The sequence below is a fragment of the Amblyomma mixtum genome, chromosome 4, assembly GCF_055824585.1.
Source record: "Amblyomma mixtum isolate Tamu chromosome 4, ASM5582458v1, whole genome shotgun sequence".
NCBI lineage: Eukaryota > Metazoa > Arthropoda > Arachnida > Ixodida > Ixodidae > Amblyomma > Amblyomma mixtum.
The window spans coordinates 74,233,798-74,260,057 of record NC_143015.1 but is presented as its reverse complement, the minus strand read 5'-3'; the positions used below and the strand labels follow the sequence as shown (position 1 = coordinate 74,260,057).

Sequence of the window (26,260 nt, the reverse complement as noted above, 5' to 3'; positions counted from 1 at the left end):
TTAGAGTATTACTGAACAAACTGGTGTCATCCATATCTTAGCACTAACAAAATGCGGAAAAAATGAGCTTAGGGTGGCCAAGTAACGAGCCGAACAAAGGTCGGCGTTTAGAGTGGCAGAGTGGACTCCAAGGGCAGCGAGTCGCAGTCAAAGCTTATGGAATGTCTGATGAGCAGATGTGACAAAAAACAAGGGTAGCCTGACCCTGCCCGACTGAATTCAAAAACAGCTAATCGGTGGTCGATGGGAGGGTTCTTTGTCTTGTAAAATTGATCACGGATGACGATGATGACGATCCCCGTCTTCAACTTTGGAGTGAAAAGCGACCCTCACATCAGGCAATTCGGTTCTTATAGCCGTTGCAGCCTTCTGCTTCTCCTTAAAGAACTACAACATGTTGTTGTGTACTGCAATGGAGTACAGCGCGCACAAATCCTCCCCCCCCCCCCCGCCTCAAAAAAAAATAAAAAATCCGACCCAATCCGTGCAATTATGCATGCAAAACAGTATATACCAGCGATCTAATTTTTCCAATGAAGTATGCTAACTGCTGTTCCCTGGTAGAAGGCATTTGTTGCTGATTTTTGTGTGTTCATGACGACGAGCACTAGATGAAGCTGAAAAGTGTTTTGTTTCATTCTAGGCAAGAGAAATCGAAGAAACATCACGAGATGCACCTGGTCATCACACCAGGGAAAAGTTTGGCGCCCTTGGTCACTCTAGTCAGGTCGTAATCACGTCGATTTAACCGGACATTGAAGATACCTCAGAACGCCGTCGTTTTTTGAAAAATTCAGGCAAAGATAACGCCCTAACACAATGACTGCCTGTGTTTTCACAAAAACAAACACTTAAGCCTCAACAAGTAATTAGAATTTTAAGAGGTTTGTTAGGAAATTAACGGTGATAATTCCACCACACTATACGGCCGCTTGGACGAATAACTTGCATACAGAAACCGCTCTGGTGTACCGCTAATCATTTCCTAATATAAATTGTGAAACCGCACCTTCACAATATCATTTATGTGAGCAAAAAACTCATGAAACCTATTTGTCCAAAACGGAAATTGCCGTTTGACTAGCTACATATTTGATAGAGAAGGCGCGCCGTTACCTTTGATAACCAGCTGAAACGTTCCCGTAATCCACCCTGTCCTAAAGCAACAAACATGTAAAATGACGTGATTATGTGCCACAACGGGCAGCTAGTATAGGCATTCAAGAAGAGAAGACCGCTCACGCATGGGGTGCCGAATCTGCGGAACAAGCAGATGCTAAATCTGCGAGCGAATGCAAACGTCAAGCTGCGCATCGTATCAATCTCTAGGAAAGGCGATTGGGAGCTTTGTGATGTATCTGACGTGATGTATGGTCGAATTCATTGCGCAGTGTCCAGCACAAGGAGCAGAGAGCTAGCGATTTTCGAAATTCACTTTAACAATCACTTCGAATATAACAGGTCTCAATCAAGCCTCTCTTTGGTTTATGTAGATAGGACGAAATATTTATTCAGTTCAGTTTACATAATACGTCCTACAGAGTGATCCGAAAAAACGACGCAGCAGGGGTATCGTTAGTTATATTTATTTTGATAAAGATACACGCGATATAAAGCCCCATCTCGATGGACACTTCCAAGGCATACACGCGAAGCGCCTGCGCGCCCAGCACGCGCCGCGACGGGCGTCGAAAAGTGGCATGAACCTCCATGCTCCTGGTGCTGGCTCGCTCTCCCTCGGGAGCCGACTGAAAAAAATGTCAAGCCGTGAACAAGAGATGGTTGGGGAGCTGCAAGGATTCCAAGAAAATTTAGGGGAGCAGAGCTTCAAGACAGCCCCCGCGGTCCTCCCATTGTTGTAAACCGGACCCCGCTTCTGACGCGCGCGCGAGCGCCCGTGCGCGGGTGCCGATATCTGACATGCACAGATATGCACAGATATCTGCTAAGGAAGGCATTGGTGGCGCCACCCTTGACTGTCGTCTGTTGCACAGAGCTAGAAGCTGGACTCTGCAGTGTGCTACGCACTTTCGTGCCGGGCGAGCAATTTCCGGTTATACGCGTTGTTGCATCCACTTGTTTTCCTTTTGAAATCATGGTACAGCGCCACACTTGTGCGTTTTGAGGCAGAAGACACTTTAGACATCGCTAAAATGACCTGCGCCAAGCATGCATGGGATGATGAGCCATCGGAAGGATCCAGGATGCAAGTGAGCGGGAAATACCAAGGTTTCTGTGAACCTGCAATCATCAATATTTCAGGTAAGCGTGAACAACCATTTACTGTTTTTCCCGTATTGCTTTGTTGTTTACCTTTGTCAATGCTGTAGGCAGTTTTCGATGATAGGGCTATAAATTAAGCTAAATGGTATCATAATGCATGATTTATTTGTATGTGCAGTCGGAGAGTAATCTCTCATTTTTCAGTAGCGAAATTTTTACCGCCACCGAGTTGCGTTCCTGCCAGCGGTAGTTCAAGTGCATGATATGAATTGTGTAACGCAAAAAACATAGACTAACCTCGCTAAGCACATTGCGGGGCTAGTTAGGGATGTATTTGCTAAGTAACGAGACGTAGACAACAACCTGTCATGGATTCTGTCATATGCACGTATCAGGAACTGAACCCTTTTCATTGTCGTAAGTAATAGTCCTAATTCTATTTTAACACGGGATCAGCATTGCTGCGTTCTGCGTATCCAATTAGGTTACAATGGCCCCATTACATTTGCCACAAGGCTTGCGCTCTACAGCTAAGCAGGAACAGTGGAATGAAGAGCTGGTACGCGTTTTTGTTTCGGGTGGTTAGTGCGAACGAACGTGTTTCAGTAACAATTGGCGTATACCTGTTTCCGTTCGCGGTTGTGCCAGGAAACTGTAATGGTAAAGCCCGAAAAAAATAGCATGAGGCTAAGCTTTTAAAGGGGCATCGCGATGATTTGCTCTGTACCAGTTAATATTATTAAATAGATTCATCATGCGTTAAAGAGACCAGAGCAAAAAGAATTATTGAAATCGGAGCATGCAAGGGAAAGTTATTCCACTCTGAAAATTCGAAATGAAAAGCTCAGACGAAAACGCATTTCACTCTCCCATTTCACTCACCCAGTACCGAAATTGGGCGCTACAAATCAGAACCGCGCCTAAGAGGGTGTTGGCCTAGCGCCCACGCATCGGAAGCGTGCGTGCAGTTGTTGCTTTGTCGGGGCTGTAGACAGCGCGCATTTTGACGGCGTCTTCCCCCCGTGTACGCGACGCCGTAGTAAGGGCAGGGGTGGCTAACGACAAAGGAAGCTCCCCGAAGTTTCTTTTTTAGTCGGACTGTAAGGCTGTCAGCGGTAGCCCCCCTCCCCCCCAGACTCGACTCCCGTCTCCTGCCCGGCCTTTCTCTTCACATTTTGGGCAAGGTGTATCGACTGGCTTTTTTTTCGCTGCCGTCTTGGTATGGTCACGGCCGGTCTCGACGCGCGCGCTTTATGGTCTGAGCCAACGTTTTTTTAACAGCGCTGGCCGCCATGAAGGATTGAAGCGGAATGGAAAGTGTCGCCCCTAGCTGTATTCTTGTTAGTTTTCGTTCACTTTCCCTGCTTCTTTCCAGTTTTTGTGGCATGCGAAAAAGCTTTCAGTACTCAGAGACATAATATTTTGGATCCATTTCACAAGTATGAAGGAACAATATGCAAACTGGACGCCCAACCAATGAGAAAGGCAGCGCCCTATCTGGATGCCACCTCCTTTCCGCTGCCGCAAATGGCCGCCGCGTTGCGACACCATCGGCTCGAAACAAGCATTTCTAGCGAAGATTAAAATATCAAATATTATGATTTCGGTGATCTCATTGCGCGTTCAGGACTCACAATGTCCCTTACTCTGCATACAAAGATTAAAGAACCCATGCTTTATGTACGTCTCAGGGCACCTTTAATATCTCATAATGGATTTTACGGTAGGGTGTCTCGGGTTCAGTGCATAATTCTTCAACTTATGCTACTGTGGCCATGTGCACAAGTTCTGCGCAGATTTATATCATGATCGCTCTAAATTATCTCCCACGCAGCCTACACAACGGCCCTGCCGACCAAGAAGAGGCGGGAGCTCTCCGGAAAGCTGCTGTTGCTGGCTGTGGGCACTAAACTCAGCGAAATAAGGAGCGAGAAAGAAAAGCAACGACGATAAGAAGCATGGAGAACTATAGAACCACAAGAGCATTAAATGTACCCCAATAAATTTTCCTGCGCAATTTCTGTGTGGTAATTGTGTTACTTGTGTTACCTACATATACGGAACCACAGGCTCGAAAATTGCTAGATACGGTGCGGAAAAATGTGTTAGCGAGGCATCAATTCACTTGTATCAGAATGAACTTGACTTTTTAGGTTGGTAAGATTGTGTACTTTTGCTTTCGGTGTTAAGTTTGGTTGCGCATGCATTGCTCTTGAAGGAAGGTTGTTTACGACCAATAAATCAGTCTACGCTCGTCCTGTCTGCATCTTTTCTGTGTCCTGTCTCCTGCGTAGTTTTATGTCTTCAGTACGATTCATGAGGGTTCCAAATGATGTTGCCGCACTCAGGATAGCTCGCATGTCTATTTATCTTCCTGAGCGTTCGCTGCTCATATTTTGACACTCGTACGATAGGATAGCTGCGCGCTTCATGGCCTTCCACATAGGCACATAAGAAATGGGGCCGCAGCTTAAGCGCAGTGATAATAGGGATGTCGGGACATTTTTATAGCACGTGTGCGTGGTCATCCAACCGTGTCCTGCAAGCGAGCACTCCACTGCTTCGTGAAAACAAAAGTTCAGTGAAATAGGAGGCCCTGCTTCGAGTTCCGCCAGCTTTTAGCTCTGCACCGAAGTGTGGAGTGCCTCACGTCCGGTCTCTTTTGTTTTATTTCGTGGTTTAGCTCGTTTAACATAAACGCCAGTTGTACCTCCCTACATTCTAGCTCACAAGGGAGACATATCTGGGAGGCTACATCGGCGGCTGCACTTGTTCAAAGCAGTCCTTTGCACAAGGTAGAACTCACGGCAAAGACGTTGTGCCAACTTGCTGTTCCTTCTGTGACAAAAACTATTTTCCGCCTGTGAAAAAGGTAAGAGACTGTTCCGAATGATCTCAAAGGGTCCGTAATTCGGTGGTCGTGGGTTGAGATCCCACCGGCGGCATGTGGTTGTTTTTTCTTCTGCATTTCTAATCAATTAGCTTTAAACGATAACATATTCAGTAATATTCTAAAACGAACAGCAGCACAAAATAAATAAATTAATTAGAAATCCCCGGTCTCTTGGTTTCTGTGGTTGTTGGCTTCTCTTATATAAATATATATATATATATATATATATATATATATATATATATATATATATATATATATATATATATAGCGAAGTATACGCTTCGTTAAAGGAAACATATTTATTCAACTCGACCTTTCGATCGGAAGACCGATCTTCTTCAGGAGTGATTTTACATTGTGAATGCATCCCCTTTTATAGGGGCGGGCACAGAACAGGAAAGTGGGAAACACAAAGCACATAGCAGAAAAATACGCATAAAAAATTATTAGAGGCAGTGCGACCCACACACACTGCACTGCCTCTGCCTCACTGCCGCACTGCCTCTAATAATTTTTTATGCGTATTTTTCTGCTATGTGCTTTGTGTTTCCCACTTGCCTGTTCTGTGCCCGCCCCTATAAAAGGGGATGCATTCACAATGTAAAATCACTCCTGAAGAAGATCGGTCTTCCGATCGAAACGTCGAGTTGAATAAATATGTTTCCTTTAACGAAGCGTATACTTCGCTATATATTCTTATAAGCAGTCTAGTACTTCACGCTTTCGCAACCTATATATATATATATATATATATATATATATATAGTGGTGTCAGTGGAAACCTCAACTGTCATGCAGGCAGGCATTGCGGAATCAGGGTGTGGAAGAGTGCTATGTGAAAATATTGGAAGATATTTATAACGATTGCACAGCTACTATAGTTCTCCATAAAGTCAGCAATAAAATTCCAATACGGAAAGGTGTCAGGCAGGGAGACACGATCTCGCCAATGCTCTTCACTGCCTGCTTAGAGGAGGTATTCCGGGGACTGGAATGGGAAGAGTTGGGGATAAGAGTTAATGGAGAATACCTGAGTAATTTGCGATTCGGTGATGACATTGCCTTGCTAAGCCACTCAGGACAAGAACTGCAAAGCATGATCAATCAGCTAGGCAGGCAGAGTAGAACGGTGGGGCTAAGAATTAGCATGCAGAAAACCAAAGTAATGTTCAATAGCCTTGCAAGGGAACAGCAGTTCGCAATTGGTAGCGAGGTGCTAGAAGTAGTAAGAGAATATGTCAACTTAGGGCAGGTAGTGACCGCAGATCCGGATCATGAGAGGGAAATAACTAGAAGAATAAGAATGGGGTGGAGCGCGTATGGCAGGTTCTCTCAGGTCATGAATGGTAGCTTACCAATATCCATGAAGAGAAAAGTATATAACAGCTGTATCCTACCGGTACTCACCTATGGGGCAGAAACGTGGAGGCTAACAAAGAGGGTTCAGCTTAAGTTAAGAACAACGCAGCGAGCTATGGAAAGGAAAATGATAGGTGTAACGTTAAGAGATCGGAAGAGGGCGGAGTGGGTGAGGGAACAAACGCAGGTTAATGACATCTTAGTTGAAATCAAGAGGAAGAAATGGGCTTCGGCAGGGCATGTAATGCGAAGGCAAGATAACCCCTGGTCCTTAAGGGTAACGGAGTGGATTCCAAGAGAAAGAAAACGTAGCAGGGGACGGCAGAAAGTTAGGTGGGCGGATGAGATTAAGAAGTTTGCGGGGATACAGTGGCGGCAACTAGCAAAGGACAGGGTTAATAGGAGAGACATGGGAGAGGCCTTTGCCCTGCAGTGGGTGTAGTCAGGCTGATGATGATGATGATATATATATATATATATATATATATATATATATATATATATATATATATATATATATATATATATATATATATATATATATGCTCTTGTGAGAAGTGTTCAGTTACTGGAAAGGAATAAGTCGGCCCGAATGAAATGAATTTTACAAGTCACCATGATCATGGTCACGCGGGTTCGATCCCGGCCGCGGCGGCTGGAATTTCTTTGGAGGAGAAATTCTAGAGGCCCGTGTACTGTGCGATGTCAGTGCACGTTAAAGAACCCCAGGTGGTCGAAATTTCCGGAGCCCTTCACTACGGCGTCTCTCATAGCTTTAGTCGCTTTGGGACGTTAAACTCCACAAAACCAAAACCAAACTTCTTTTTCAGTCCTCAAGTTTTTGGCCCATAGCGTGTTTCGGGGCCCTTGAGCTCGTCGTCCTAATTCATTGGGAAACGACAAAATTACACTGTATGGATACTGTTGCGGCAGACACACTAATTGAAATGCAGGAAGACTCTTTCGACGTCCGCTTTTTAGTTTTATTTCCTTCACGGGACGGCCTCACTACGAGTCAAGAACAGAGATGCCGTATTATAGCTCATGAGTAAAGGTATACTAACGCTTGTCATTACACCAGACATGTAGCAGCGGTTTGTGGCGCAGGCCACTAGGGGGCGAGAAATGATCTGGAGTTGCGAATAGCATTCTTGCTACGCGCGTGTAGATAATTATGTTGTCATAGCCTCAGGCTTTTCCTGTAAAATTTGACCAAAAGGCCAGAACAGCACCACGCTGCTTTCAATGCTCTCTGAGAAGAGTAAAGAATGCAGCTGCTGTCATGCATTAATCTGGTCGGCGGAAGTACTACTTGGTACCTAGGTTATGAAGGGGCTGCCTTGAAATGTGTCGCAGTACTGAGACTCTTGCTATCACGAAGTTTTGAAGACGTGAGAACTGAACTACTGTCTTGGATAGTTTGGACAGTGACAGGGGCGGAAGCATTATTTAACCTTCGGGGAATCCGCGTCAAGGTTTTGCTTAGAGGTAACCTTTCCGTGTAAGCAGAAATATATTGGAAGCCGGTATCCACTACTTGAGGAACATGCTCCTGGTCTTGAACACTTTGAGTAAATATAGTTAGAGACACAGGACTTTGGCATACCGCCCAGCAGGGACTATACTATATTAAGCATGAAATGCTTTTAGCTCCCGTTGTCGGCAGTGTAGTGACGTCACGCCGAGACCGAGAGCCAACATCCGGGCACTGAAACGAGAACAAACAAGATTTAACAAGACTTAACGAGACAAAACGAGAGCAAGAGGGGAGCTCCAGGGCGAGAAGGGCTTTTGGCTGAAAAAATGCTTCCGCGACATCCCCAAGGATGGCGCTCCGGTTCCACATTCACGCATGTTAAAAGACCGGCCGCTTGGCCTTCAGACGCGCTGCATATACATTCTTGTCAGGCCTGCGTCTCATCGTGTCCGCGTACGCTTCTGCATCGTCCTGCATTCCAATACCACCACCGTCACAGCTGCTTGCTTAAGCCGAGCAATGGAGCCTGATGAAAGGAGAAGTAGGAAAGCCTTGCGGAAAGCGATAGCTTTGCGAGTGATACGCCACAGCAGAAGACTGCTCGCGCCTGCCGACAACGCCATGATCATGTGGCCGCCCCCGAAAGCGACAAGGCCACCACGGTTCACGGCTGCCTACCTAAGCCCGCTCTATTGCAGGCGATCGCTTCGACGCAACAAGAAGAGTGTGGTGTGGTTGGTGTTTTGAACACTAGACCCATTTCAAGATTTTGACTAGTACCATCTACAACCGATGTGTTATGCCCGTAAACATTTCATGCTTACTCTACTCTCGGTTACGGGAGAGGCAGAGATTTTTTTCCAGTTCTTGTTGCGGACAGAGTGTAGAAAGAGATTGTTCTTCTCGAGAAGCGTGCTCCAAAATTTACGCATTCCAGGAACACGGGTCGGGGGACTTTAAAAATGTTCGAGCTCAGAAAACGAGATGTTTGCACTCGCACCACTTGAGAAACATAACAGTTTAGTTGCACACTGCCATTCCCAACCATACTGACAAAAGCGTTTTTGAACGGGGCAGAGTTTATCACTGCAATCTTATCACATGTTGCAAGTTTCACTATAACAATCAATATATCCGGAGATCTTCCGTCGGCAGGATTGCAACTTTTTGTTATTACCGTTTTCTGCCATCGTCAAAAGTGTTCCCTATTGGTTTTTTATGGCAGTTTTAACTGCTCGAAGTGGGCGATAAAAAACGCATAAAAGATTTTGCTGCTTGTCGGGAAGAATGGACCATTACCTTCAGTATTTATATAACAGTACCTAAAAGTTTTCCCGTATTCAAAATTTTTTTTTCCTAGAATGTTGTGCATGTTTTTTTCGCAGCAATGACGAGCACATCCGTGCCATCGAACCAGCGCGGCGATGCCATAGATGCCACAGCCGGGAACTCCGATATGTACGGAGTCGAGAACTGCGTGGAGACGTACGACATCGCACTCGAACCTACGGCACCGTCCATGGTTGCCATACTGGAGTCCTTCGAGTCGATGTTCCTAAACTCCAACGACATCGAACACGAGTACGGTCCGGAGAGTTCGAGAGAGACGCGCCAGTTTATCGACATCGGCTGCGGGCCTGGAAGGTAACGTTCAGTTTGATTTGAAAGATAGAATATTTCTCAGTTTTAAAGACATATAATAAAGAAGGCCGCCGCCGTCTGGGAGACGTTGAAGTAACGAGCGTTAGCTGTCTGGTTTACAAGAACTTATAGGAATGAGATTAAATGGAGGTACAGCAATGGAGATACGAATTCGTACGTTCATTTCCCCATATGATGAACACACTCAAAAACATTCGAGACTTCCAGATTAGCTGTTTTCTAGTTGCTGCCACAGATGCCGCTGTGATCTCAGGGTGGTAGCAGACCCCACAAAATCTCGAAACGTGATAAGTAAGAGCAAACGCTTTTAAAACCGTTACTTAGCCAGTGTGGCGCAGGATGAGCATCTAGCCAACGCGGTTTATTCATTTTTCTTCAACCTTGGCTGTCGATGCAACGAAATCGTGTGGTAAAATTTACTTGTCTCCAGAATTTTTACTTGCAGGAAGCTAAACTAAGGGGCAGTTATCGCAGTCTATTTTGCATGCGAAAATGAAAATTACAAGCTGTGATAAATTCTGAACCTGCAACAGCCGCAAATCGGCGCCAACCCTCCTCAGCAGCACACGAGAAATAAGCAGCAAAACTATAGGTTATTAGTCAAAACCCAGCGCAGCTGCCCGCACATTGCAAGTTCAGGTAGTTATGGCGGCAGGTATAATGCAAACGGCTTGCTCATATTAGGTATTCCTTAAATCTGGCAGCTGATATTTTACTTTTGCCTCTAAAAATATGTTGACAAGACCACCGTGTACGGGAATGAGAGCAGTGTGAGTACTTTTGCCAGGATAAATGGAATTAAATAACGGAGTATGAACTTATTAGAATCCACCCACAGTCATAAGCAAAGCGCAGTCATAGACGCAGTCATTAGGCTTGTAGAGGATAGCTACAAGGCTTGCAGGGCGATATGAGAGTTCGAAGAAAAAAAGTTCTCATCCCTTGGGCATTGAACCCGGGACCGCCACCTGTCCTGTGCGGTCGTTAAATCAAGGAAGCTAACCAGTGCTTTTGTTTGTTTACCGAACACATATAGTGGCTAGCAGATGGCAGGGCGGCGACATTAGGTTTCCTAGATTGTACGGAGCTGTATGAAGCATCTGTTTTGAGCCACGTATTTGAAAATAGGAATTTTCTTCGATAACCCATAGCTGCGCAAATCACTTTTTTTCGTTGGTTCCGCATCCCCATGAATTTACATTGCGTTATATTATTCATAGAAAGTACTTCGGTATTTTTCCAGGAAACACCCCTCTTCTTCTGTTATGAGTTTTTAAAACAAATACAACCTCAAACAAATAATTTGAGATGATCTGAAGCCACGACCACCATTGAAACCCAGGATTCTAGGTTCTAAACAGTTTATTTCATCAAGTTTGCAAGCAATAATTAATACAACGGTAATCAATTACTATTTCTTTCGGGTGTTTGTAAACTTTCAGGTTGCATGCTGAGACCCCTTTAAGCAAGAATCATATCGTGCAATCCCACCTTCAGGCGTCGTCTTCTCCCGTCTACACAGGACATGTTTACGAAGCGCGTGGAAGGACGCTGTCTAGTTGGTCACTAACTCGAGGTGCAAACGCTTCTAGTCAAATGCGTTTATGCTGCCGGAAAGGTGAAGCAGATTTAAAATAAATGGGTAATTTCTTAGCATCCCCCCAACTTCCTCCATCCGGCAGAATTATCCCAATGCTAACCCCACCTATACCTTGCAACAAGCTTGACCTCAAGCTTACGACTTAAATGGAAGGCTCTACGCCTATTAAGGCACTGCAATGAAGTAAAGTGGATATGGCGTTCCGCTGCTGAACACAAGGACTCAGAGTCCAATCCGGTTCGAAGCGGCCGCGTTCTGATGCAGGCGAAATTTAAAGCGCCACTGTACTGTTCACTGGCAGTAGTTACACTGTAAAGATCTCCAGGTGGTCGAAATCATTCCACAGCCCTTAACTACAGCGTCTTTCATAGCCCGTGTGCAGCCGTTAGACATGGATGCCACAAACCATGACAAATTTATTCACCTTTTTAGAGTCTATAGCACATGCAATACGCCGGACATTTCAGGGTTCAGAATGACTCGTCGGCCCACTCGTTGAGTGAAGTAGGATGAAAGGCGCCTTTGAACATCGCTGCAAGCTTTCTTTGCAGCTTCTCTTTAACTTTACAGTCTATCAATGTGCTCGAAGCTATAGTTCAGCACGGAGCAGCCTTCCCAGCCTAGAGAGTCAGGAAACCTGAAATTGGGTTCTTCCTGAACATTCCTTCCTTTTCTTATTCAGAACGCTATGGAGCATCGTTCGGTTCGTAGTCGCAGCGACGAAACGAGCGGATGTTATTTTCCTCGAGGCGGCCGTGTGTTGGCACCACAATTTCCGACGCAGCTGTCTGATAGCCGCTCCTTTTGAACGAATTGAGCACATCCACTGTCTTTTTTATTTGGAACGCATCCTGTACAATGCCGCACTCTGTAACGGCTGTGTACCAACACGGGGCCAGCAGTTTCTCGAACTTGTCAACTTGTAAAATATCAGCTTTCTGAAAGTGCAGATATTTGGAGACGAGTATTGCTTCTAATGAAATGAGGCCTGATTCTTATTTCTTCCGTCGATTTATTTTCTTCAGGATTTGGACATTCAAAAAGACAGATGGGATATGGCCATACCGCTTCTGTACAAACTGTTACAAATGCTTCGAATGTCAACGAAACAGAAGCGAGCCTCACGGTCCTTGGCGACGTTTCTCCCAGAATAATTGTCTTTGTCATGTCTTTGCCCAGGCGAAGACAACTGCTGATGTCTAAATGCTGGCAAGCACCGTGAGGCTCCCCCCCCCCCTCTCCACTTTCTTCACTTCGTGTTGTCAAGAAACCAATCTCCCGCCCTCTCTCTGCCAAGGACTCTACTGATGTGCAAAGCAGAAGCAGGGACGCGATGCCCACACTTAAGAAATTACGTCACCTTTCGGAGGAAGTATTACAAGTACAATATTACTGACGAACAACCTCCACGTCATCGCGTTTTGCTGTTTAAAAATCGGGTTCACGGCAGTACCCAAGTGCTGTCCTTCTGCGAGGGCTCCGTGACTTTAATAGTATACTTTTATTTTTGAAGAAACGGTCACAACTTAGTGGCCATTGCAGAACCCTATCTGAGATACGTGCGAACATTTAACGAAAATTTAAAGATCAAAATTCAGGAATAATAAAATTTATGTTTAGAACTCAAAGGCCTTGATCCGATAGAAGCCAACTCTTTTCTAGATCACTTGTTAAGGCGTTTGAAACAGCCACAACCGGTATCCACATTTTAACGGTGTAGGCCGGTTGTATCGATTGTCAAATCCTTAAAAGGAGAGTCGAAAAAAAGCGGCAAACAAACTGAGTGTTCATTTCCCCTTGGAATTCGATTTGTATAATCAAGCAGCCGTGAATGTACACAAAATGGATGATTAAATTTCTAGATATCAGGCTTGAAAATCTGTATAGTCTAGAAAGCTAAACGATAATAATAGAATATTTAAAGAGCAAATCAAAATATGTCTCTGATAAATAGCTAGCGTTTTGCCTGTGTTTTCTACGCAAGTATATTAATTAGTATTTGTGATTAGCTGCCAAGAAAAGGTATTTCTCTGTGAACAAGACCTGAGCACGGAATGTTTGAAAGGGGACCTTGTTCTAAAGGAGTAGGACTCGCCTCGACAGCGCCTACGTAGAATAATTGATAGGCGAAACTGATTTAACTTAAGGATCTGAACTAGAGCTGTGCACGGGCCGAAAATTTCAGCCCGCGCCCGGCCCGAGCCCTAGACTACTGACGGAGGCCCGGCCCGGCCCGACACTGAAAAAACCTAAGCCAGCCCGGGCCCGGCCCGAGTTAGTTAAGGCCCGGCCCGGGCCCGGCCCAACCTGCAAAACTGAAATTGAAGTGACGATGAAACAGAAAGAGATAATTTCACTCTGGTGACTTTCGGAGGCACTCGAATGGTCACGGAGGGGGCGACCCCAATGAGTCGCCATGCGACATGTATGATGCCCGATTACGCTGTCCTCCGTGACGAATCGAGTCGCGCGACCTCCGTGCATTCACGTGACGGCAACTAAACTATGCGCCTACGCAGGTAACCATGGCGAGCAAGAAGATAATTGCCACAACACATCGTTGTTGCCACACGAGCGAGAATCCTGTTGTCCCGTACATGTGATAATGACCCCCCACCCCTCCCACCCGGCCCCCGTCAACGCGTGGCGGAGGGTACTTTTGCGAATGCCTTCGGTTCGACACACCTCACCTTCCTTTGTGCAGTGTCATTTGGGCTCGTGAGACCACTCATGTGGAGATTAGTTCCGAACCTTGCAACAGTAGGGCGGCTGGAGCCACGCAGGAGCAATCGCGATCGCGAAACCCGGCCGGCCCGTCCGAGACAAATATACCGTGGCCCGAGCCCGGCCCGGGCCCGGGTGGATAGACTTCCGCAAGGCCCGAGCCCGGCCCGCGGGCCGGGCCGGGTACGGGCTTTCGGGCCGGCCCGAGCCCGTGCACAGCTCTAATCTGAACGTAGGCTGCCGATACGCAATCGCAATAGATAACGACATACCAGTCATACGGTTTCTTTTAATTCTGTAGCTCAAATCCACACTCCTTCATGTTCCGGTGTAAAATGCATGAACTTTCCCAAGAAGGCAGCGTGTTGAAATGTATCATCACATTCTGGGCGGAGTCGTCCGCACAAGGCAATTCAAAAGCGTGTAGTTTCACTTTATTTCGTCGAGGAGTTAGTAACAGCCATTGCTAATTATAACCCACCACACATTTGAGAGAAATCCTGCGTCCAACTTTCATTACGGGGCATTGAAAAAAAAGCGCCGTGTTCACATTTAATTGTTTACATAGCCTGCCAGCTTATACACTTTTGAGAAAATGTAGTTAGCTTTAATGCAGTTCTGTGATGTAGCAAGAACGAATGCGTGGGCTGAAGCAGCCATAGCAGCACCATTTTCAGGTCGCAATTCCAAATTTAGTTGTAATCAAACTTCGTACGTTAGAAGATCCATAGTTGGAAACATATGTTTCTGGTAAACGTTCCACTGAATAGTTTTCGTTTGAATATAAAAAAAAATGACAGTGGCTTAGCTCGAATATGCCAGGATATACGTAGAGAAAGCTAGGGCGAGTGCAACGGCGAGGCAAGCGGTGTGACGTCATACCAAACGGCGGCGGCGAGGCGCGCGGTGTCACGACCTGCCTACAGTAAACACGCAATACAATATAATGTATAACAAGGTGTGAAAGCCATACCGGCAAGGGACTCTAAAGATAGAACTTCAAAGCTAAAAAAACTGCTATTATGGAGTGAAATAAATCTAAATGTCGAAATTACCATGGCTTGGAAAAGCAAAAGCTATGTGAAGAGTTTAGGCAGAAGGCGGCTGGAAAGTACGCTTTAGGAGATACCTACCTAAGTGCTTCTTTTTCACCACTGAAGTACTCCTTTTGAGCTTTTCTTTTCATTTTTCTTTGGTGCTATACTTTGGCGGAAAAAGACCGCAGAATACGTCATTAAAAGTGTTGTTTCAGTGGTCAGAAACAGAGCGAAGATGCACACGCACAATTTTTTTCCAACTGACCTCCCTCAACCTCGCCAATCGGACATTCAGCTCAAATTCATTGCTCCCAATCATTTATTCGATCTCGCTTTCAGGTATATGCAGCGACTATTAAAGTGCTTTATTACTGTAAAATCATTATATGGGTATGCCGCGTCAGCGAAAAGTGTCCGCGAAACATGTCCGCAAAATTTGTCCGCACGAGTACGTAGTTCTCTAAAGATGAATGTGTGAAAGTGATTGTGATAGAGTATGATAAAATGTTTCCAGGGAAAATATTTCGCTGATGAAGTGCAATTAGTTAATGAATTAAACGCAACAAACGCAATCTGGCTATTTCGCGTCAGCAAAAGGTGTCCGCAAAACGTGTCCGAAAATATTGTCCGCACGATTACGTAGTTCTTTGAAGATAAATCTGTCAAAGTGTGATCTTATCAATGTGTGGTAAATGATGCCGTGGGAACTGTAATTGATACGGTGTAGTTGGTTATTTAATTAAATGCGAAAAAATACAGTTAGGCGTCAAGATAGGGCGTTGATATTGTACATGGACGTCAAAACAGCCACGGACGTCCGTATAGCATGTGGACGTTTTGCTTTCGCATTGCTCCAATGTGGGTCGCCGCATTGTCGCCAAATTGTCTATATTCGCAGCTTCACCTTGAAGTATTTGCTTCCTCGTCTACCCACATGGTGCGAGCGACTTGTGGGGGTCGACATCTCGGAGGCCATGTTGAAGTTCGCGCGGGAAAAGCGCGCGGACCCCCGGGTAGAGTACAAGACTCTGGACGTCGTTTCGGAAGACGACGTCTCGAAGTTTGTGCGTGAGGAAGGCCATTTTCAACGGGTCTATTCGTTCTCGGCGCTGCACTGGATGAGTAATCAGCGGCATGCGATGAAAAACATCGAAACGCTCATGGCCGACGGTGGAGAATGCCTCCTGGTCTTTGCCAGCAGGTTGGACGTGCACGACATCTTCACCGCCGTAAAGAGCTCTCCTCGGTGGAGCAAGTACTCCCACGTAAGTAAGCGAGGCACATTCTGAAAGAGACTCCGCTCTCCGGACGCCATCCTTAATATACAGGGTGCTGCACCCAAGACTTGACACAATTTTTAAAAATAAACTTTTTTGAGTTAGATGAGCGCTTCTTTCTGCATAGCAATGTCAGTGGTGTAGTACATCAGAATACAGATAAGACGAGCTAACTAGCAGGGTGTTTATCTAATATTGGATATTTACGTTTTGTAGCGAAAGCTACATTGGCCACGAACTTGCGATTTCGCTGTGGCGGTGCTCCGAGGTGGCACACGGACCGACCTTGAGCCGTTGCCCAGCAGCCGCCGCAGCTGGCAGACGCCGCGCGCTCACCGCGCGCTCACTGCGCCATCTGGCACACGTCACACACTTTTACTCTTTTATTGGACCTCTTCGCCGCCGTTTTGCATGACGTCACATCGCTCTTCGCCGCCGTTTTGTATGACGTCACACCGCTTGCCTCGTCGCTACGTTCGCCTCCGCTCGCTTCGCCAGCTTTGTCGCATGCCTGATAACATGTCGGAGGATTGAAAAGGAGAGCTCGCGTGCGCCGCAACCACAGTTGAGGCGGCAGTCAGATCAGCTACTGTGAATGCCTTTGCATTACTCCAACGCAGTTTCGGCAGTGCCTTCTAATTTTTAACTATCACTGTTAGGCTCCTTATCGAATGAAAAGCGTGTAGCAGACTGTAATTAATGTCCAAATAAGTTTTTAGAATATCAAAGACTGTTACCCGCGCCGTTGTGGCCGAACAGATTACGGCTATTTCGATAAGTTACCTAGACTGGAGAGGCTGCTTTGCCAGCAAGCTTCTCGGAAGCGCATCTGGTTTGGCGCGATGTTGCCAAAACGTGTTGGGCTATAGCTCCTACGCTAAGTGCGTTTTCGGCAATCTTAAATCTAACATCGATATTAATAACGGTGAGCTACACACCTCTCGATAATTAAGGAGCCTAACGGTAATTGGTAAGAAGTTAAGTACCAAATATTAGTTAACAACACTGGTAGTTAGCACGTCTTAGCTCTGTTCTGATGTATTACACCACATACATGCTATACCTAAAAAAGAGCTCTTATAACGGCAAAGCCTGTTTTTAAAAATTGTGTAATTCTTAAGTTAAACATCCTGGTAAAAGCCCCGTGCGATAGCCCGCGACGGGTATCTGGATTCTATTAGTTTCGTTTGGTTTGAACATTCTGGAAGGCAGCAATTTTGCCCAACAGGAATAGGATAGAAAGGAAAAGAAATAGCATAAACTAAATGACATATATATAAAACAGGCTGCGTTGTGGAAAAGCTCAAGACAAGAAGCAACGGTTTCGTTTGTATTAAATATCTACTCAGCATGGAACAAACTGGCACAGTTTTTCAATGAAACAAACTTGTAGTAAACAAACTTTTAACCGCAAATTTTAACTTTCATCAACTTTGAATCATTCGAGTTCATCAAAAACTTGCTTGTTAAAAGGCTTCGGAGATCAGGAAAGTTTGCAATGGTAATCAGTTACACGGAAGTAACTGCACATTAAAAAGATGCTTTCTGACAGACCTTGCTCACAATTTTTTGTCAGGCAGCTTCACACATCCAGCAAACTGTAATTTATTCTCAGGTGATTCTACATCATGAAGAAAAAGTAATCACGTAATCTTTCTTCTTTGAATATTTCAGCATTGCTCATTAAGAATGTTTTGATGGGAGGAATAACGAAAATGTAGGACACCATATCTGACAAATGAAGAGTGGTAGCCGTCGCTCGAAAAAATTGGGGGACGCTTAAGCTTCGCCTACACGAGCAGAAAGCGCTAGCATTATATTGTGTCACTCGCATCGTCTACTGAGTCCACTAATTGCTAATTAACACGCTTACAATCTCTAAAGCACTTCAACCAATCCAAGAGCACTACGTATTCACTAGGTCCATCTTTATTCAACTTGAATCCATGAGCCTTTGTGGTCTATGGGAACCCTGATCGTCTCGCAGTCCGAAGCCCCTGGGCTTGATCCCCACCCAAACCCAAACTAACTTAATTTTCTTTTCAGGTCAAATGTAGCCGTTTTTTGCTTGCGTTGGAATTTTTCGCTCACGATTCACGACGCGACGCCGCCAACACCGGCTTTTTTGAGACACGGGACACCTAACGCTATCGCGTTGAAATTTATTGCCCAAACTCGTGCCCGCAAACAGAAAAGCCGCAAGGCGGCTACAGTGTCAGTCAGAGCACTTAGCGGTGGTCGAAGAAAACAATCGCTGTTGCCTTCGGCCGCGATTATTTAAAGGCGACGAAGGTCTCCCGCGATAAAAAACGAAAATGCCAATAGCAATCTCGAGCGTGGTAGAGACTATTTGGCATGGTTACATGCTTTCCAGCTGAACGTGGTCGCCTCTGGCGTCACAAAGTAATAGTATCTAACAAAATTGACGAAATTTATGCTTCTCCGTAATGGGATTTCTGAGCTCAGCTGCTGCGGTATTCGAACTGTTGGCGACCTCATACCGAACACATATTGTCTAACGCAGGCGGCTCGAGCTCTGACTTGAGCAGCGTGCATTGGGTTCCGCCGCCGATGGGCCTTGCCTGAGGAATACGGCCGGCGCGCGTACAGAACGCGCTACAGTGGCGCCATCGGTGGGGCGCGATGCATACTTATCGCTGACTTCATAAGCTAGCAGACAGCAGAGCGCTCTACTCGTCTCTACTCTTCAAGCTGCCGCCGTTCCCTCCCTCTCCCTTTTGTAGCGAAAGCTACAGAACTATAGCTGAGACGCATTTCGCCATGAGACTCCGAATGACCTTGAAACGACCTTGAGATAAGTCATGGCTGGTGTTGCTATGCACAAGCACATAACCATGAGTGGTCCACTTAGTGGACCACCTCTGACCTTTAGCTTCGATCTTCAACTCCGACCTTGACTACTGGCCCTGACCTTTGACCTTGACTGTTGACCTTGAGCTTTGATCTTGTATTTTGACATTGAATTTTCTTCCTCGCGTTCATTTTGATGCTGCGCGTCTTTCCTCTTCCGCTGCGATACGCATTCGGTTACGCTGAGTCCGAGGCCGAGTCACGCGGCTAAAAGTAGGAACGGGATCCCAAGAGGCGCGCTAAAAAAAACATTTCCAAGGCCCGGTATAAATACTCAAGGAAGTTAGCTTAATCGCCAACGTGCTCTGCGAAGTCTCTAAGCTTGATGAACGTTGGAGCTTCAGCCTCGCGTTCTTTACTACTGATGACCTTGAGTAGTCGCCAGTATTTCCACCATCGTACATCGTATCCCGGCAACCTAAGGTTCTCGTATGCAACAGGCTGCACAATGTTTTAGTACTTATATTGCTTGGGAGCGCTATACATGGTGTATGGAACGCCAATGAATTCAGATGAAAGTCATGGCTAGGACAAACAGGCAATATTTCCGCGGCGATTCTGTATACAGCAAAATAAAGGCAGTATTAGCTGTTAAGGCAGGTCTTAGAGGGCTTTGATAAGAAATTGAGCCATTATGTATTTTAAGCAATAGGTGTGACAAGCCCAACAAATTTTGGCTATCTCGACGAATTAGGTTCACTGGAGAGGTTGCTTTGCCTGCAAGCTTCTCAAACAGCATGTATTTTGGCGCGATGTAGGCGAAATTTGTTCGGCCACAGCGCCGAGGATAATCGCGTTCTCGAAATTCTAAAAACGGGTATGTACATTACTTACGGTGGGCTACATGTCTCTCAATAATTAAAGAGCCCAACGGTAATAGTTTAAAAGTTAAGTATTAAATAATGGTGAACAATCCTGCTAGTTAGCACTTCTTAGCTGCATTATGATGTATTATACCGCTGACAGTGCTATGCCAGAAAAAGCGCGCATCTAATTCAAATAGCTAATTTTTAAAAATTGCAGAAAGTCTTAGGTGAAACACCGTGTGTGTGTGTATATATATATATATATATATATATATATATATATATATATATATATATATATATATATATATATAGCGAAGTATACGCTTCGTTAAAGGAAACATATTTATTCAACTCGACGTTTCGAAGCGCATATATACATATGCTCTTCACCTCAGTGGATTCTAGTCGTTATGGAACGCGAAAGAGAGGCAACAACGAAAGAACGAAGCGAGGAAGAGACAACGCGCTCAATTGCTTTCGCAATTAAACTAGGGTTAACCAGAGCTAAATCATAGCCAATTTTTATTACTATTATTATTTTCGACAGCAGCTATCCATTTACTGCACCGCTTCCACATAAAAGCGTGCCTAGAAGAATCTTTAGTAGATTCGTCGTGACGACTCCAGTGGCTAATCAGGGGGACTGCAGTGGCTAATTATCCCAAATCATACATCATTGCTAAGAGCTCGCCTTTTTTCTTTGAGTTTTATCAAAATCACATTATCAGTTTGCGCTAAACGAGCCCTTTTTGTCAAGTCTGTAGATTTTTTTCAACGTGCGCGATGCTTTGCGCTGCCTCCCGCAGGTTTTTGAGGGCCTTCTTCCTGAGACGTGCGCCCTCGAGAGCACCGTGTCCCTGAGAAACTACGCTGCCGACCTGGTCCGCGCTACAAACCTGATCCCGCTCGCCTGCGAGGTAGTCCACACCACTGCCACCATTGGACTGGACAAGACTGCGGCTGCAAGTGGGTATTTATAACAAGAATGCGGCGCGAAGCTCTTTGTCCAAACCCTTTGTCCTGACTTCATCATGCTTGTATTTACCCCAACTGTAGCCTATCCTTATGTAATGCCCTCCGGCCTTTAAGAATGAAATAAATGAAATGAAAGGAAATTTCATAAGCGCATGCTGGAAGATGGCGCAAGCCAGACATGCGTTTACTTGCAATTTTGAAAAAACTTTCCAGCGCAAGAAAGAGGAAAAAGAGAGGGCAGAGACGGGGGCTTAAAGAACGGCTGTTTTTTTTTTGTTTCCAAGAAACAATGCATTGCATCGGGATGACAGATCACTTCCTGCTGACCTCATGAAAGGTGTAAAAGCTGAAAATGCAGTGCTGTATATCATAGCGACTAAGGAGTATTGACAGTTTAAACTAGAAAAAATACAAACAATTGCAATCAATAACAAAAAATATCAGAAAAGTTTGGTGTTGTGTTTGATTTTCTTGTTCATTTGCCACAGTTTATCTCTCTTAAATAGCCTCCCGAAATAATGCAGTGCGGGCTAAGTGTACGTACAGAGTAAGAACGGTCTTTGAAATAAGCAAAATACGATGTGGCTGCTGTCGTCGGCTGGGGTCAAGCAATGGGATACGGACGACTCTTAGAAATGCATGTAAAACAAAGGATCTCAAAGTAGTTTACTGATTTATTTGTGCTCCTATTAGATGTACCATTCAATAAGCAAAAGCGATTAGATCCCAAAAGAGCCTACGCGCTTATGAAACGTGGTTACAATGCCGATCTATGTTTAAAACAGCCCAATACATGTCTGGTGGTCATTCCCTTAAGTGAGGGTACAGAGTTAGAGCGGGAGTCTTTCAAGAAGACGTGAACACTACTTTCCAAAATTTTCCCCTTTCAGAGTGCACTTACGAAGGCGGCCATTGATTGCCTCCGGCGACTATCTTTAAGAGGCTCCAAATATGTAAAGCGTCATTTTGGAAATATCTTTATAAGAGGTCGAAAAAAAATTCAGGGAGCGCTTTGTTGAGCTAAAGAGCGGCAAGGCGTAATCCTTAAGCGCGGTGTTGCTGCTTGTGTCACTGGTGTGTGGTTAAGATGTTAATTAACTACGCAATTGTTTGTGAATCTTAAATGCTGGAGACACTGGAGGGCGTGTGGGAGGCATCCGTCTGATTCGACGCCTTTCTGCAAACACTCTCCAGCGTCCTAGACAAGGAGAAGTACATATGCGTTGGCAGGAAGTAGCGTAGCCATTAGCACGCTCTGCTGCGGAACAGAAGGATGGTGGTTGGAGTCCCATCGTGCACAAAGATTTTTTTTTTTCTGGTCTGACTAGAAAAGCATGACACACAATCTTCTACTGACAACCTTCTGTCGACAACGATGAGGAATTAAAGGCTTTCGCCTTAGTAAATGCCTGTTGTTGCGGCGGAAGATATACTCGGAACTCCTGGGCACTAAATCAGCTGGGTGTTTCTCCCAGTCTCAAAAGCTTTTTTGCATGTTGTGACGCCACCCGAGCTATATTTGCAAGCAAATCAAAATCTTTCAGATTAGAAAACCCAATCTGCTGTACATGGAATAGTATTCTGAAACAACATAACAGTTTAACTCCGTACCGCAAGAGCAACGGCGTAGACGGTGCCCTGGCCGCCTCCGGGGTCCGATCCCGCTTCCTATGCTTATACAGGCGCTGAGCGGCCGCCAGGCGCCTCCAGAGTCAGCGCTGCGTTAACCGCCACCAGTGCCCAGCTTTGCTTCCCTGTTTCGACTGCTCCGCCGCCGCAATGGATGATTCAACGCGGATATGGCATCTAGCAGCTGCACGCCGCTACCTATGACAGCAGTTAATTGCCCGACGAGTTTAATTTCTAGATGTAACTACATTATTTTTGTGTAGTTGTCTTGAAAGATATGGTCGCTCAGGCAGGGCAAGAGTTTTGAGGTATTTCTGCGTTTCGAAAAGTAATGGTTATCTACAAGTGTATGCGCAACACACAGCAGAAAGGCTGGGATGTTGGTAATAGCAATAATTCTTACAAAAAGAGGAGCTTTAAAAAATATCTGAAACGTTGGGGATATGAAATTTTCCTAAAAAAACTTCACTAAGAATATGGTATCAAAGCGGAAGTCGATTTCATCTACACAGTAACAAGAATTATTAGAAAAATACAAAAAGGCGGAAATACCGCTTAAATGGCTTCCCCTAAAATTGAGGGAATGGGGACTATTATAAGGTTCACTGATGGAAATTGAATTTACACTACCTGATGGTCTTAGGAGAGTGACAGAGGTTTATACAGTCTTTTAGTCGGATACAACTCTAGAACGCCGCGGCTTTTCCCCACTTCTAGCCGTCGGCCGATTGTCGGCCGATTCTGATGAACCTGCTAGCGTGGAAATGCAGGGAGCGGCGCCAATATGGAGAGAGAGGTTTATCCCCGACCATAGCGGGAAAGGATGATTCCCTTTCATCTACCACTCCCTGCTTCGTCACACTAGCAGGGTCGTGACAATCGGCCGACGCCAAGGGTATTCTTTGACGGTGTAAACCGGCTATGTTCTTAAGTTGTCTCCGACTATAGTATATAGGAAGAGCACAAAAGAAAACATTATCAACTACAGCGGTCGCATAATGGAGATTTTTTTTCTTCATTGTTTTATTCCTTAGTTTCCTGCAGAGAAAACTAAATAGGTTTGTCTACGAAACGTTCTACATTCTCCTACAAAATAAATAACACCTGCACGGAAGATTTCAAGGGAAGCGTGTGAGGTGCGGTCCATGCGGCAATGTACGTTCTCAGCAAAGGGTAACCTGTGACTAGATTATTTATATAGGGAAACAGTAAACATCTGCATGTTCTGAGCCGGTTGAACGAGTGGTAAGAGTGTTCTGTACAAACAGTGCAAGATGAGCTCGCGCAATGTTTTTTTCGCTTTCTCTTCGTAGAAATAGATACTGCTCAGTGCAACCCTGGCCGGTTAACGGAGAGAAATACCCATATAACAGCACAACAACAACTAAGCAGTTCTTGTTTTTTATCCACTTCCTTTCAGACTTCTTCACTCTTCTGAACCCTGTTTACAAACTGCTGAACGAAGACGAGAAGCAAGAGCTGCAGAACTTCACACTCGACGTAATCGAAGACATCAGGAAGCGCTATGCCTCCAGGGGTAGCAGTCGCGACTTTCTTGTAATTCATGCCTACAAGCCGAAAAACTAGATGCACACAAGCATATTCTGTGTTTTCACATGATCAGTGGAGGAATTGACGTTTATTTTCGACGAACTGGTTTCTAGGGGTGTACAGCAAACTTTGCGCTTTGAGGGGCGAAATTTTTGTCCTTTTGAAGTTAAGTATTTCTTTACGCCCGACCAGCAACTCAGACCTTGAAAAAGAAAATTTGTTAGTTTTAAAGGGCAAAATCCAAGCGGTTGGTTTTTTTCAGGGTAGTCGAAAATTTCTGACATTGTGTCTTAATCGAAGAAAACAGCAACATCGAAATTCTGCTACCTAAAAACTAAATGTTTGAAAGATCGTGGATGTAATACCCCTGTCACACGGGCACTTTCGATCCTCATGGAACTCTATCTGCATCGAAATTTTCGAGCACGCTCGAAACATCCGATGCTACACGGGCGTTTTCAATGCTCCTTGAGAAGTTTCCCTCATGTGTGTTCGGTGGCGCCAAATGTTCCTCCAACAGCCAGAACATGGTGATGTCCGGCAACACTGTGCAGTCGGGTGCAGCGGCAGCCAAATCCGTAGCCAGACGTGTGGCGCAACTCTGCTGCTGTGCGATGGAACCCGATGGTCGGCAACGCTTCCGCGATTTCAGCGTAGACTGCGGCGTTTCTCTTCTGGTGCCGCAAATCATCTAGGCGGTCTTGCCAACAGTCGATGAGAGCGGCTGTCTCGCGCTCGCTCCACAGTTTGCGCGTCGACGAGCAGGAGGACGCCATCTTTGTTTACACTGACGACAAAGCTTGGAGCGTGATTGCCGTGGTGTCGAGATCATTTATAAATAAGCTTGCATATATGCAAGCATAGTGCCTAAAAATGTTCTGTCTTGCATTTAAATCAATTACAACAACATCAATTGTGGTTTTGTTTTGTTAACTAGTGTTTATTTTTATAGCTTCGTGAGAGCGAGAATGCTTTCGATTGTGCTTGGAACCTTAAGCACTCTTGAGGAGTCGGCATCGAGTCAAGCAGGATCGAGCTTGATTGCGCTTGAAAGTGGCCGTGCGACAACCGTCGATCTGCATTGAGTCCGATCAGCATTGACTCAATGAGGATCGAAAGTGCCCGTGTGAGAGGGGTATAATTTCTGTTTCCAAAGTGCCCATTACACTTGACATCAACCATTACCTTCGAGTATGCTGTTACATCAGGCTAATTATGTCTCTACTAAAATTACGTACGACGCCAGCTGTAGCCAATCGGAGGTGGTCCTCGCGTCCGCTGCAGTCGAGTGGAGAGAGGGTGTGACGATGGAGAGAGAAACGCGGTTGCGTCCTCATGCAAACGCCAGGAAAAAGCTGCAAAGAATCGCAACATGATTCCGCATGTCTTGTTAAAACTCTACCCCTCTCTACTATGTTAAACTCTACTATGTTAAAACTCTACAGCTTTTTTTGACTGCCAGAAATAAGAAAAAACGAGGTTTGCCAAGGTTTTCCGTATTTCCAGACGCCAGGAAAAAGATGCGAAGAATCACAACGTGATTCCGCATGTCTTGTTAAAACTCTACCCCTCTCTACTATGTTAAACTCTACTATGTTAAAACTCTACAGCTTTTTTTGACTGCCAGAAATAAGAAAAAACGTGGTTTCCTATGTTTTTCCGTATTTGCAGACGCCAGGAAAAAGATGCGAAGAATCACAACGTGATTCAGCATGTCTTGTTAGAACTCTACCCCTCTCTACTATGTTAAACTCTCCTATGTTAAAACTCTACCCCTTTTTTTGACTGCCAAAGATAAGAAAAACGTGGTTTCCTAAGCTTTCCCGTATTTAGCTGCAATTTTTGGGATTAGAAAGAAAAGTCCCGAGGATTGTGATAAATGTAGATTCAGACAAGGTAAGTTTCTACCAAACTGGCCGTTTAATTGTTTTGTGCCCCCTAAAAGAGGTCACTTGATTTTGAATAAACATTTTAGCAGAGAACGCACACAGACAGCGAATATTGCCCCGAATCAGAAGTGCTGGGCCCGCGATAGTAATGTACAACACGAAATAAACAAATAACCAAAAACCAAATACTTGATTTTGTGTGCAGTGTTTGAATGCAACTTTCAGTTTGCCTTCATTGTTTATAAGGTAATGAGGCAAACAATGTTCAAATCATTTCGCAT

General features: G+C 45.1%; 1 protein-coding gene across 1 annotated transcript; it reads left to right on the top strand.

The window, feature by feature from the left end:
- Positions 1-9,342: 9,342 nt before the first annotated feature.
- Positions 9,343-24,192, top strand: LOC149347035 (uncharacterized). Its single transcript, XM_089541468.1, has 4 exons — positions 9,343-9,599; positions 15,877-16,243; positions 20,742-20,901; positions 23,960-24,192. Exons 1-4 carry the CDS (start codon positions 9,343-9,345, stop codon positions 24,124-24,126), a joined length of 951 nt encoding a protein of 316 aa, XP_089397594.1. The 3' UTR covers positions 24,127-24,192.
- Positions 24,193-26,260: the final 2,068 nt, after the last annotated feature.

Excerpts from the sequence above, each read along its gene's own strand:
- LOC149347035 (XM_089541468.1), top strand. The coding sequence starts at position 9,343 with ATGACGAGCACATCCGTGCCATCGAACCAGCGCGGCGATGCCATAGAT. Across the intron at positions 9,600-15,876 it reads ATCGGCTGCGGGCCTGGAAG|CTTCACCTTGAAGTATTTGC; the intron begins GTAACGTTCAGT and ends CTATATTCGCAG. Across the intron at positions 20,902-23,959 it reads GGACAAGACTGCGGCTGCAA|ACTTCTTCACTCTTCTGAAC; the intron begins GTGGGTATTTAT and ends ACTTCCTTTCAG.